Genomic DNA, 13,101 nt, shown 5'->3' with positions numbered 1-13,101 from the left:
CCATTTCTCTGTGTAACTGCCGGATTTCCATGCCTCCCCTGCACTTGTGTGCCAAGTAGACATGAGTCGCTGGCTGCTTCGTCAGCCAGACGTGCGCCTGCTTTCGGCTCAGCCTGGCCTTATTCATTTTATTTACATGTGCTTTTGGACATGGGATCTCAGAGTCTCAGCGTATCGCCAGCAGGCATCAGTGGGTCCCATCATCGGGCTCCGCGCTCTAGGGCCCGCGTCCCCACTTTTCCCAGAAGCCTAGGCACGGCTGCATCACGGGGGCTGTGGGTGGGCCCAGGACTGTCCTCGCCCCTTACTTGAGCACATGTGAAGGTGGAGGCACCGTCCCCCGGCCCCCCGACTCCTGATGTTTCTAAAGCAGACTCCAGACAGCATGCTGGGGGTTTTTTTCTTTTCTTTTTTTTTTTTTAACTTATCTACTTTATACATATCAGTATATATATGTCAATCCCAATCTCCCAATTCATCCCACCACCACCCCACCCCAGCATGCTGTTTTGTCAGTACTTCCATATGCATTTGAGAGATGTGGACTTTCAAATTTTTTTAAAAATGAACGCTTTTAAAAAGAGAAAAGAAGAATTGTAGAACATCCACAAACCTGTCCCCCAGACTTTTGCTGAACCATTTCATAGTAGATTACAGACATTATATAACACTTCAACCCTAAGAACTTAATCAGTTGTCTTCACAGTGATGTTCTCCTGCAAAACCACACAGCGCCACCATCACACCGAAAACACTTGACAAGAATTCCTCCACATCGTTAAATATCCAGCCAGGGCCACACGCAGCCGTCTTGTGACAGCTACAGATATCTTGAGCTTGTTTGAATCAGGACCCAGCAAGGTTCTCACAGGGTGACGGGCGGCTGTGTCTCTTAAATCTCTTCATCTGTAGGTTTTTCTCCACGTCCCCCTCTTTTTTCCCCTGCAATTTGTTACAGAAATCGGGTTGTGTGTCTTCCCCAAACCACGTCCCTCTGGTATCTCCCAGTACCTTCCTTGGTTCCCTGCGTTTCCTGTAAGTCGGTAGTCAGTTCTCAGAGGTCCTCGTTCCCTTTCTCCATTTTTGAAAAAACCAACTAGAATCAGAAAACCAAGCTTGAGGTTGACAGATTTGTGCACGTGGGTGAGGTGCTGTCATGAGAGGCGCTCGGTTGGAGCCAAGGAAGCGGGTGGGGCACTGTGCCCCGTGACCCCCCCTCCCCCCGCTGGCAGAGCCACTCGGCTGGGCGTGTCCAGCCCCGGCTCCTGTGACCCTGCCCTGCCCCTGAGCACAGGGTGTCTGCTGAGCGCCCCTCCCCGGTTGCAGGCAGCACCCGGCTACCACATGGCCAAGATGATCATCAAGCTGGTCACGTCCATCGGCGACGTTGTCAACCACGATCCGGTTGTGGGCGACAGGCTCAAAGTGATCTTCCTGGAGAACTACAGAGTGTCCTTGGCTGAGAAAGGTGAGCCTGCCCTACCCGGGCGCAGCCAGTGGTCCTCTGTGGTCAGGGCCTGTCTTGCTTTCAGACAGCTTGAGGGCCCCCCACCCCTGGTCTGGCTCTGGGGGAGCCCTGCTGCCGCCGAGCGCGTGGGTCGTCCTCGGCCTCACACACCCTTGGTCTCTGAACTTCCCGCCACTCCCCCTCCTCTGCCCCTCAGCTTGGCCTTTCTGCCCCGGGGCTCCCTCTTGCTGGCCCTCCCCGTCCCCCAGAGGATGCTTCCGCTCGTCCCCACCTGTTACTCTGGGCTGGCGTCCTGCACCTGCTCTGGGAGGGTCTAGCCTGGGGCCACTCCACTTTGGGGGTACTGGGTATGTGTTGCCATCTGGAGAAGGGCCTGTGGCCAAATGTGCCTCGGAGCATAGCCGTCCTGAGCTGGACAGGCCTTTCTGTGCCGGCCACTTCCGGAGACCTGGCAGGAAGTGCTGGGAAACCTGAGCCTGGAATTGTGGCCTGAGTAGCAGCCCCTCTGATCCACGAGACTGTGCGCTGCCCTCCAGGCGTTGAGTGAACGGCAGGCTCACGCACTCCCTCCTCCTCCCTTGTGGACGGGTCATCAGGACCATCCCTGTGGTCCTGCCACTGCCATGGACCATGTGTGGCTCGGGGGTTGGGTTGGGGTTAGTGTTTCACTGAGCTTCTAAAGCAACTTGCGGCCACTGCCTGGCACTCCCGGGCCAGTTCCTGCGCTTCCTTAGAACTGACCCTGGGGACAGCCAGCCTGGAGTTGGGCCCCGCACCCTCCCCCAGCTCTTGGACTGGCCGTGGTAATGTGCCCACCATCCCCTCTGCCCGAGGGGCCGGGGGGGCCTGTGTCTCTGTCCTGGCGCCTGGACCTGACCTTGAAGAAGGGCCTGGTGACCCCGAGTGCCCTTTAGCTGGGTTAGGGAAGCAGCATCAGCTCTGAGAACAAGCTGAGGACGTGGGAGCAGGGATGCCAAGGCAGGCAGGATGGAGGCTGCGTTCCTGCTGCCACGTGGAGAAACTCACGCAGGGAACCCACACTTGGGAGAAGCTGCAGGGCCGTGGATGGGGTCGTGTCTTGGCCGCTCTGCCAGTCTGTAAACGGCACAGAGTGACTTCGGTGCGTGTGGCCACAAGAAGATTGTCCCCCCGCTGTCCCCAGTCCTCTGGTGCTGTGAGTCGGGTTCCTCTTTAAGCCATTTAAGGAGCCTGTGGGGCTGATCTAATAAGAGAGCAGTGATGTCAGGATACAAGGGAACGATGACAACACCAGGCTTTGGTTTGGCCCTGGTCCGCAGAAGGTTCCAGAACAAAGGTCCTTTGCCACCTGCAGGGCTTCTCAGGCGTCTCCACTGTGGATCCTCTGCCTCAGGCTGCCCTAGGTCAAAAAAGGGAGCCGTACAGGTCGTGTGGTCAGTGCGTGGTGTTTCTGTGCTGTTCCCATTGCTCTCGTGTTGAGCGGTTCATGGCTGACGGGTCTTGCTCTCGCCCCCTTGCAGTGATCCCCGCCGCCGACCTGTCACAGCAGATCTCCACCGCGGGCACCGAGGCCTCGGGCACAGGCAACATGAAGTTCATGCTCAATGGGGCCCTCACCATCGGCACCATGGACGGAGCCAACGTGGAGATGGCTGAGGAAGCTGGGGCCGAGAACCTCTTCATCTTTGGCTTGCGGGTGGAGGACGTGGAAGCCCTCGACCGGAAAGGGTGTGTGTCCCTCTCAAGACCTCAGATCTCCTCTACTTGTTTTTCACACCCTTGGATACCTTGAGGGGTCCCAGCCCGGCCTAATTCTGTGCAACTGCAATTGCCTAGTTGCCTAAAATCCCTCAGGGGAGTTGTTGAGGCTTCAGGCACCAGCTGCTGAACCCAAACAGTCAGAACCTTGTCAGCCTGTGAGCGCTGGCCCTTTCAGCCCCGTCCCATGTCTGCCACACGCCTCCCTCTCCCTGGACTCCCTAATGGCCACAGGGTGTCTCTCCAGCTTGGTTTCACACGTCATTTTCTTCTGCAACATCCTGGCACTGAAGGCGGGCCGGGGGCGGGGCTGCTTGAGCATCCTCTCGGAGGACTGCGGCAGAGCCGTGCCTGTGACTTGTACGTTCTCTAGCAACCACGGGTCTGTAACAGTAAAAGGAGGTGGTGGAATCGATGTGCTCACGGCCCATGTCCACCTCCAGTGCCTGCGGTTGCCAACCCCACCTGGCTGTCCTGGGTCCGAGGCACAAACGGCCCCAGCACCTGCCCATGAGGCTGCCATCTCCCCACAGGTACAACGCCCGGGAGTACTATGACTGCCTGCCCGAGCTGCGGCAGGCCGTGGACCAGATCGGCAGCGGCTTCTTCTCCCCCAGGGAGCCCGACTGTTTCAAGGGTGTCGTCGACATGCTGCTGAACCATGACAGGTGGGACAGGCCCCTCCCTCTCCGATGGGTCAAAGTGTCCCCCTGGCACGCTGAAAACTGCACATTGTTTGGGGCCAAGCCTGGGCCTCAGTGAGGCTCACCCCCACCTCAGCCCACGGCCAGAGGCTCGGCCGCACCCAGGGACCGGGGTTTGTGGGGCTTCTGATGGTGCTCAGCGAGCCTGGGGGCCTGGTGACGGGATTGCCAGCTGCCAGGTCCAGCCCCAGGCCCCCGGCACCAGCTGACCTCCTGGACGGGAGTGACAAGCGTCGCCTGGGCAGGTTGGAGGCGACTTCCTCAGGGCAGAGGGAGCCTGGGTTTAATGGGGAGCCCAGGAGTGGTTCAGGTGGAATGAGCTTGTGAGGCCATGAGTCACCACATGGTTGATGTTTTATGACGAGGCCGCTGACACGGGGTTCTGCTCCCCGGGGCACAGCCTTGCACAGCACTTTTTATAGGTCGGCAGTGCCTTCTCTGACGACAGGCCTCTTCTTCACCCAGGTGGTAAAAGCTGAGTCTGTCAAAGGCTGAGAATCGACCTCTATTCCACTTTCAGTTCCTTTGGTTTAGTCTGTCACTTTTTGATGAATGCTGTCAGCTGGCTTCTGTCAGACCCGATGGTAACTCCACACACGCCCGGGGCTGGGAGCTTGGCCCTGCTGAGGTCTGTGGTCAAGGAGGGACTTTACAGGGTTTTATGAATTGTGTTTCTGACTCAATTGTAAACAAGACGTGTTTCTGTGTCCATAAATCCTGCACCACCAGCTCTCAGCCCGTGAGATCTGAGAACAGATGGTGATGGAGCCTGTGGTCACCCTGTGCCCTTCCCCTGGAGGTGAAATTGGCGGGAGGCCTCAGCCTATGCAGCTCTAACCCACGTGCACAGGTTCTTTAAAGAACACTGGGTTAAAATAAGGTTTTTCTAGAATAGGGTCCCTAGGACAGAAGCGTTGCTCACAGAGTAGTCCCCGTGGCCACCCCTGTCCTGCAGAGCATGAGGACGCAGCCAGCCAGGCCCGTTTCCTGACCTCCCACTCGTCACCCACCCAGCCCAGCTTCCTGTCTCCCCTTTCAGGTTCAAGGTGTTTGCGGATTATGAGGCATACGTGGAGTGCCAGGCCCGGGTGGACCAGCTGTACCAGGTAAGGTCCTTGGGCCCTGGCAGGGAAGCAGCAGGGCGTGGCTGTGTCCTGCTGTCTTGGGCCACTCCCAGGAGGTCACAGTTCATCTAGTGGCCCAGAGCAGGTTGGGCTTCCTCATTTCCTGCTCAGGGACTGACTCAGCTGGCCCTCTGCCCAGGCTGCTGTCCACACCAGTGCACCTTCCCCTGCAGCCTCTGGGCAGCTGCCACGGAGCACAGGTGAGCAGGGCAGGAGTTTCCTTCTGGAGGCTCTGCACACCCTAGCCTGCGATCTGACCGCCCACGTGGGTGTGATCAGGAGAGCCTGAGGTGAGGGATGGGCCTTGTGAGCAGTGAAGACCTTTCTGTGCTTAAAACGAGAAGATGAATGATTCCTTGTAAAAGTGACAGATCTGACAGCAAGTAGAACAAGGACTTGTAGCTCTAAGGAGTGGAGTTTCTGAGGTGGGGCTGCGGGAGCCAGCTCCCCAGTCCGCGGCCCCGTGTCCCTGCCTTGGCGTGACCCACAGAGAGTGTGCATGTCCAGTGGGGTCTCCTGGGAAGACTCAGCTCCTGAACCTGGGGAGGGAAAGGAGGGTGTGCCACCCTGTGCACCCAGCCAAGGATGGCAGCAGGAGGGGACACTGGCGATGGGGGTGTGACTGCGCAGTTGTTGGGTCAGATGGTTCACTGCCCAAGTCGTTAAAGCAGATTCTTGGACGCGGCCTGAGGGGTTTGTGTGTCTGAGTTGTTGCCCACGTCTCACCCCTCCCGCCCCCCCACTCGAGGAAACAGCCCCCGATGTTCCCTCCTGTGACAGAACAGGAGGGGGCCTAGAAACAGAATGATCTTCTGGGCTCCGGGAGGGACTTTGCTTTCCTTTCGGGGAGGCCCCTCTCGGTGCTGGCTGCAGCCTGGGGGTGCATACTCCTCTGGTGGGGTGTCTGTGCATTGTGTGTGCTGCACCCCAGCAGGACCTCTGTCTAGTCATCTGGAAACTTTCCTGGTGGGTGGGCCCCCTCCCTGGGGAACTCTTGGTTGTAGAGTGCTTGTCATCCGTCAGGCTGCCCAGGGCCTAAGCGCATCTGGGAACAGCCCAAGGTCTCACCGATCACCCGCTTCCCTCTGCAGAACCCCAAGGAGTGGACCAAAAAGGTCATCAGGAACATCGCCTGCTCGGGCAAGTTCTCCAGTGACCGGACCATCACGGAGTACGCCCGGGACATCTGGGGCGTGGAGCCCTCTGCCCTGCAGACCCCACCCCCCAGCCTCCCCAGGGATTAGCCCCCCCCTCCCCCACGGGACCAGAGGCGTTTGTTTTCTTGCTGACTCTGCCCATTTCCAAGCACTTTGCCAGCACCCTGCTTTTTTCAGTGCTGTTTCCAGGACGGCCATGGGGATCCGGGTGGTGGCTTTCAGGGATTGGGTTGGGGGAAGATGCTGAGGTGAGATGCTCCCCCGTTTCCTGCAGGAAAGCAGAGCCCACAGCACTGAGCAGGGCAGCTGGCCTGCTGCTTCGCCCACCTGCCCCTTGGAGGTGGGGGAAGGTGGACTTGTCTGCTGGGCTCCCCGTAGCCTTGCACACACCTTATGTGAGCTCGTTTTTAGTTTTGAGCCTCTGGATTCTGGGGTCCGGCCAGGTAGCCGTGGTAAAGCCTGGGGGTGGTGTATGTTTCTGCAGCACCTCATCCAGTGTGGCCCCAGTCCTCCTTGGCCCAGCGCTGCCTCCTGGCCATGCAGGGAGGGTCCAGTGTGCTAGGCCATGTCGTCATAGCTGCTGTGTGGGCACCCAGCCCGGGGTTTCCAGATTGATCAGATAAACAGGCCCCAGGACAACTGAGAGTGACACTGGGGACACCTGTGTCCAGCATCTAGGGAGCTTTGGCTGGGACAAGGCTAGCTGATGCAGAATTGGTTTGGTTTTGCTTTTTCATACGATTTTTCATAAGGAAATGAAACTAGCTGAAGCCTTGTTTTAGCAACTAAAAATAGCACTTTTCAAGTTTAGTGCCTGGGGAGGCAATGCTGGGATGTTCTCACCTGGCCCTGAGGACCCAGGTGGGGTCCCCACCTCTGCTGGGTGAAGCTGAACACCCAGCCCCACTGCAGGTCTGTGCCCGTCGAGTCCAGGAGGATACATTTCCGGTCTCACAGGAGGCCAGCCTCCCTCCTCCCAGCAGCATGACAACCTGGTCTGGAAAAGGACTGAGTGGGCCCAGAGAGGAGCCCACTTTCCATTCTGCCCAGAGAGCAGGCTGGAGCTGGGGAGAGCGGGTGAGCAGAGGGGAAGGACAGGGCCAGGGAGCAGGCAGGAGCTGTGGGCGGAAGCGTCCAGAGGCTGTCTCCTCAAATGCTGGACCTGGGTGGCACAGAGTCCTGCCCTCATCCCCGTCCTGACTGCTCACCTCCCCAGAGGCATGAGGGTCTGGGGTTGCATCCCCAGCGCCCTCTGCTGCCCGCCCCTTAGGCTGAGTGTAACCATCACTGTGCCCCTCACTGTCACTGCCTCGTGTGAGACACGGATTAAACCTTCCTGCTTGTGCTCAGTTGATCTGGCCTCTGTGTGTCACTCTTGTGCCCAGGGCAGTCCCATGTCCCAGCCGGGCTAAATTATGGTCCATCATTCCGGGACTGAGAACAGAAAGTTCTCTCACCTCAGCTGCATGTGGGGCTTACAGCCACGAGTGCCTGAACCATTAAACCCAGCCACTTGGAAAACTGTCTCCTGGGTGTTGGCATTTTTGGTGTGAATTGTACTGTTTTTTTCACCCATCTTTTGCCACCCACTCCTGGTCCTGGGAAGTGGAACGCCCTGGGGACCAAAACTCCTCCCCCACCACCCTAAATTGTATGGCTGCAGGTTAAATAAAAAACCCAGAGGGATGTGACTTGGGGCTCACTGTTAACCCAAAGTACCCAAGAACGCCGTGGATCCCTGCTGGTGGCAGGATGTGCGAGACGCCCCTTGGTTGGGGGCACCTGAGATGCACATTCCTGGTCTCAGGTCTGGGGCAGCTCCTGGGACACATGCATCTGACGACCACAGTTCACAGCTGTGCACATCTCTTGCTGTTCCTGACCACCGACTGACTTCTGTGACCCATTAAAGGGTCAGTCCTAACCCACAGTTTAAGCTTAGTCGCTCAGACAGAGGTAATAAGCTGAGATGCCACCAGGCAGAGATGTGTAGACCTGATTACTAATTACCTGACAGCTGACAAGGGCGGCAGCTACCAGCCCCACGATCCCTTTTTATGCTTCCTTATCTTCAGACTGTCAGACACCTGTAAAAACACTAACAGCTTGTATTTTTACTTTATAGCTTACCTTATTCCCCCCAAAAAACTCTGAGACAACTTACATAGACAAAATTTTAAGGAAAACAAGATGCAGACTTGAGCCCAGGCAGAGCAGGCCAGGTCTAGACGGCCTCATTGGTCAAGACGAGCTGGGGATGTGGCTCTGAGCTGCAGGGCCTCCAGGAGCCTCAGTGACTGAGAAAAGCACGAAGGGGCTGCCCTGGCCAGGCGGGCACTTCGTGCTTTAGTTACATGAAGACGGTGTCAGGTGGGGATGGGTGTCCAGCTCTGACGGAAATCCAAGGAGACATGAAGCTGGGGGACGGGGTGGGGCCCTACAGGCCGTGCTCACACCTGAATTAGATACCAGGAGCACAGAGCAAACCTGTCCAGTAGAAGATAACTGACAAACTGACCTCAGGAGGGTCTGTTCCGTTTCAAACCCGGTTTAAGAAATACGTGGGTTTTCCAGATATAAGAATCACCGTGGGCAGGTCTAAGGTGCTTCAGGAAGAGGGTGTAACCTAACCTGCTTCTGGGCCTCCAGCCAGGGCACAGCTGCTAACAGGCCACAAGGGGGGCAGGTAAACAAGCCCCTTCCCACCCTGGGGAATTTCTGCGCTGCCGAGACTGGAAAATGCCAGAGCCTGACGACCTAGGGGAGGAAGGCCTGCCATCAGGAGAGACTTAGGTGGACTGAAGTCCTCCGACCTGGGACAAACCCTGTGCTTCACAGCTCGAAGCCCTCTTATTAAGCCACACACCCTCTCCTGAGAGAGAGGTCACTTAATGGGGAGGTGAGAAGTGGGACAGCTGGCAGGCGCTGGCTGGGAGCGGCACACGTGCAGGGGAGGCTGGTTTGGCAAAAAGCCAACCAACACAAGCGCCAGCACCAGTAAGTGAACAGGGCGCTGCTCGTGGGCCGGAAGAGTCCCTGGACTCCAGCAGCCTGAACCCCACCCACCACCTGTCCATCGACACAGCAACGTTCAACGAGCTTGTTAACTGTAAGGTTGGAAAGGCCACCTTGTGGGCCTGGTTTTTAGAAAAATGCCATCTCCACCTGGAGAAGCCGTCCCCACCTCCCCACCGTGAACATACCTTTCCCCAGAGATAATGTCTCTCCGTGCTGGGCCTCAGTGTCTGGGAGGAAGCGGGAAAGAAGGGCCCGTGATCCTCGGCCTTACAGAGGCGACACCACCTCCCATACGGCCGGGTCCTGAGAATGGCCTGGGGCTGTGGGTAGGGCCTGGCCTGGAGGCGTCACTGAGAAAACAGACAGACCACCACCATGATTTTATTCTTAAATAAATGCTCAGTCTAAGGCCAGGTTAGGTAGACAGGTGGGTGGAAATCGGAGGAAGGCGGACCACGGGCACCTCCCCCGCTGGGAGCAGTGGGGCCGCCCAGGGAGGCAGGGACACCAAGGAAGGCAAGCCGGGTGCACAGGGTGAGAGGGGCTGATGGAACCACTGGAGTCCGTTCTGGGAAGGGACAGAAAGAACCCAAGTTGCCCCACATTCTCGAGGGTGGTGCCAGAAAGCTCAACGTGGTCCCAAGACCCCACGCCTCCTGCCCCAGGCTCCCGGTGCCCAGCTCAGGAAGTGTGGGATCAACTAGCCGATGGCCAGAAAGCTGTCACTGTCTTCCCAGCAAGACCTCAGGTTGAGTGGCAGCAAGAGGGAGAGAGGGCCACATGCCTGCCGCCCACGCTGTCCACAGAGACCTGTGCTCCCAGCCACCCGGGGCGGGTGCCTCAGGCCTGCCAGGGCTTCCTCTGCCTGGCCCGCTGGCATCCGAGTTCTCTCCAGGCGCATCTCCAGGGTGCCGGGCTGGCCGGAGGAAGCGGGGGGACAACGGCAGACATCTTCATGCTCCTTCAGGTGGCGAGTAACACTCAGTGCTGGCGCCCCGGTTCCGACTTGCCCAGGAACTCCCTGGACCAGAGGAGGACACCTGTCGGCCAAACCTCTTGAGGCCAAACATGAGACCCCACCTCCTGTGGTCCTCCTATAGCCCACCTGGGGAGGCCGCAAAGGAGCCTGGAGGACCACACTTCTGCTCAGAAAACCCCGTGAGTTAAACAAGCAGGGCGCCAACGGCAGCGCCCAAGTCAAGTTCCGACACACAGGAGCAAGGATGGGGTCACTAACTGTACCCCGATGTTGGAGCCATTCTCTGGTCTACATTTTATGTAATGTATTCCTTTTATGGGGAAAAACCACAGTCCCAGAGCAAACCCATACTCATCACTGTCCCCTCGCAGCAACCCACATCCGTGAGGCAAGAAACTGCAAAGGAACGCCCCCGCAACCTCAAGGGCGAAGTGGAACCACCTGGCACACACCTCACCAAGGGCTGATTCCAGCACCCCGGGCTCCGCAGAGGCCCCCCAGCCAGGACGTGCGGGCTGCCTGCACCCTCCAGCGGGAGGCAGGGAGCGCCTGGTCCATCCAAACCCTTCGCTTTGCCACCAGCGCACCCCTCATCCTCAGGCTCTGCGCCCAAGCTCGAGATGGGTGCCCAGGGCAGCAGCCCACGTCCTGGCCCAGGATTTCGGCCAGCGCAGTGCAGCTAGGGGCACAGCCTCCCTTCCAGAAGCAGCTGGGGACAAACAGGCTTTTGAGGATCTGGCCCAGACCTGCACCCCCCTGTGCCCCACGCGCACGAGCAGCAACCTGACGGGCCTGTGGGAAGGGACGGAGTCCTGACCCGAAGCAGCTGTGGTGTCTGCGCTGCACGACCTGCACCACAGGGAGATCACAGCCCTACTGACGGTGGGGACGGCCCAGGAGGGAGGGGTGACGCTCTTGACCCCTCACTGTGACTCGGCCCCGAAATGGCTTTTGTAGCTGCGGCCGCACACGCCTGCCTGAGCCATCGCCACGCAGGACGGCATCGCGGGTGAGAGGAGGGCGCCTCACCTCAGGATCCGTGGAAGCTCAGGGCTCTTGTAGATGTACTTGTGCCTGTAGCCAAGGTCCGAGTGGAAGGGGATGAACTGAACCTTGAAGTCTCGGAAGCTGCGTGACGGTGCAGCAATGTTGTAGAGCTGGGGAGGGAGAGGCGGGTCAGCGCCTGGGGGTGACCTGCCTACTGGCCTCCCTCTGCCACAGAGAGCAGCCCGTGGCTGCTGTCTCCAAAGAGCAGCCCAAGACCCCTGTGCCCAGCGCCCTACAGCCTGCCTCGGCCACAGCAGGGACCCTCGGGGCCACCACTCAAGACCCTCTCCGTCCTCACGCCCGTCTTGCAGACCGCCCTTCCTCAGGGGCCTGCAGCACCGCAGAGAGCCACCTGCTACGGGATGCGGTGGTGGCCTGAGTGCCAGGAGCAGCCCCGATGGCTCAGTCCCTGGGGCTGGGTGGGCTGTGTGCCTCAAACTTTGCCGTGTGCCTGGGTCAAGGCCCTCCAACAAGGTGGCTCAGGACCTGTACCACCTCAGCCCCCTCCTCCCAGCCCGGGATGGCCAGGTCATGTGCCCGGAGCAGCTGGAGGGAAGGACCTGGCCCCCGCACACCTGCCTCAGGCCTGGTCTGATGTGGCCTGGACGTCGCGCCCTCTAGCAGGCCAGCGCCACGGCCAGACAGTGCTCTCTCCCACCCTACCCCCACCTACAAATCTAATCGGGCTTCCTGGCAGCAAAGGCAAAGCAAATACAGCAAAAGCAGACACACAGGCAACATGGCACCCTCTGTCGTCAGTCCCATCCCAGAGGCAAGAGAACAGGTGAGAGTTCTGTACCAATTCCAGCCACTGGGGGAGCCTCGCCATCAAGGGTTCTTTCCCTCCAGCCAGTAACTGGCAAGCCCTCCTGGCTGAGTCCCCTGTACGGGGACCCAGGAGATATTCATTTGCTTATTTTCACGTTTCCTTCTGGGGCGGCATCAGCTGTCCAGCCCCGCCCCGCCCCTGCTGCCAACCTCCTCTGCCCTCTCCCTCACAAGGGGCCCTGCCAGCAGCAGGACCCTCCTCCCCACCTGCCTGGCCTAGCCTGGACCGAACATGAGTTTGCCCGACGCCCGCCAGACACCCACCTTTCTGCCGAGCTGGAAGGGCACGACAGGGTCATCCTCGGCGTGCAGGATGAGCAGGGAGCAGGAGATATGCTTCACGCTGCAGGGAGGAAGAAAGGCGCTGGACTGGCCCCCAGGAGGAGCTGGGGTCTCCTGGGCTCCCAGTCCTGCCCACAGCAGGGACCTGGCTTAGGGAGCGCTTCACCGTGGTGTGGAACGCCTCAAACTATGGGCATTTTAATAGAGAACTAGCAGTTGATTTCTTAGATGTTTCCATCAATATCTATTCTAGGTGACCGGTGTCAGCCAAATCTAGAGATCAATTCATTCACCAAATCAGGTCCCTGAATATTTCCTGGAAATTAAAAATTATTATTTTTTTGCTAGTAGACTACTCTTAAAAAGTTACAAAACAATATTTACAAACTAAGTGATTTAGGTGGGCCAGGAAACTCACTCAAATGAACTTTACTGGACATCTGTTGGCAAAAGAGCCACCCTCTAACTTATCTTTCGTGTAAATGATATTTAAGGTCACTCCTGAGAGTTTCAAGTAAATTAACATTCTCAACAGATTCACAGGATCCTATCCTTCAGCAAACCACCTAACAGAGGGCCTGGATGGGCCCGGGGTCTCCTAGGCGCCCCTCACTGAGGTCTCACGGGGAGCTGCCGGATGCAGCAGACACCTGTTGTTGGCGATCCCATGCTGATCTGGGGGCTTCACAAGGGCAGCCCCGGGGCAAGCCTGGCACCTGGCAGGACCAGGCCTGGGGGCGCGCCACCCCTCAGAGGC

General features: G+C 58.4%; 2 protein-coding genes across 3 annotated transcripts in view; one reads left to right on the top strand and one right to left on the bottom strand.

Moving 5' to 3' along the window:
* The window catches only part of PYGB (glycogen phosphorylase B), a 53,888-nt gene extending 46,344 nt beyond the window's left edge, over positions 1 to 7,544 (top strand). The window contains exons 16-20 of the mRNA XM_082645509.1: positions 1,327 to 1,468; positions 2,968 to 3,175; positions 3,739 to 3,873; positions 4,949 to 5,015; positions 6,125 to 7,544. Of these exons, the coding sequence (XP_082501635.1) occupies positions 1,327 to 1,468; positions 2,968 to 3,175; positions 3,739 to 3,873; positions 4,949 to 5,015; positions 6,125 to 6,277 (705 nt within the window). The 3' untranslated portion in view covers positions 6,278 to 7,544. The remainder of the gene's footprint in view (positions 1 to 1,326; positions 1,469 to 2,967; positions 3,176 to 3,738; positions 3,874 to 4,948; positions 5,016 to 6,124) is intronic.
* Positions 7,545 to 8,338: 794 nt separating this feature from the next.
* The window catches only part of ABHD12 (abhydrolase domain containing 12, lysophospholipase), a 70,126-nt gene continuing 65,363 nt past the window's right edge, over positions 8,339 to 13,101 (bottom strand). The window contains exons 12-14 of one of the 2 annotated variants that reach the window (XM_082600692.1): positions 12,327 to 12,405; positions 11,217 to 11,344; positions 8,339 to 10,229 (exon numbers count right to left, since the gene is read on the bottom strand). In XM_082600692.1, the coding sequence (XP_082456818.1) occupies positions 10,190 to 10,229; positions 11,217 to 11,344; positions 12,327 to 12,405 (247 nt within the window). In that variant the 3' untranslated portion in view covers positions 8,339 to 10,189. The remainder of the gene's footprint in view (positions 10,230 to 11,216; positions 11,345 to 12,326; positions 12,406 to 13,101) is intronic. The other variant, XM_082600691.1, reaches the window with a different exon arrangement.

Source organism: Mesoplodon mirus, assembly GCF_964341445.2.
Source record: "Mesoplodon mirus genome assembly, chromosome: 15".
Taxonomy (NCBI): domain Eukaryota; kingdom Metazoa; phylum Chordata; class Mammalia; order Artiodactyla; family Ziphiidae; genus Mesoplodon; species Mesoplodon mirus.
Note: the sequence above shows the minus strand (reverse complement) of the source record. Positions and strands in the feature narration are given on the sequence as shown.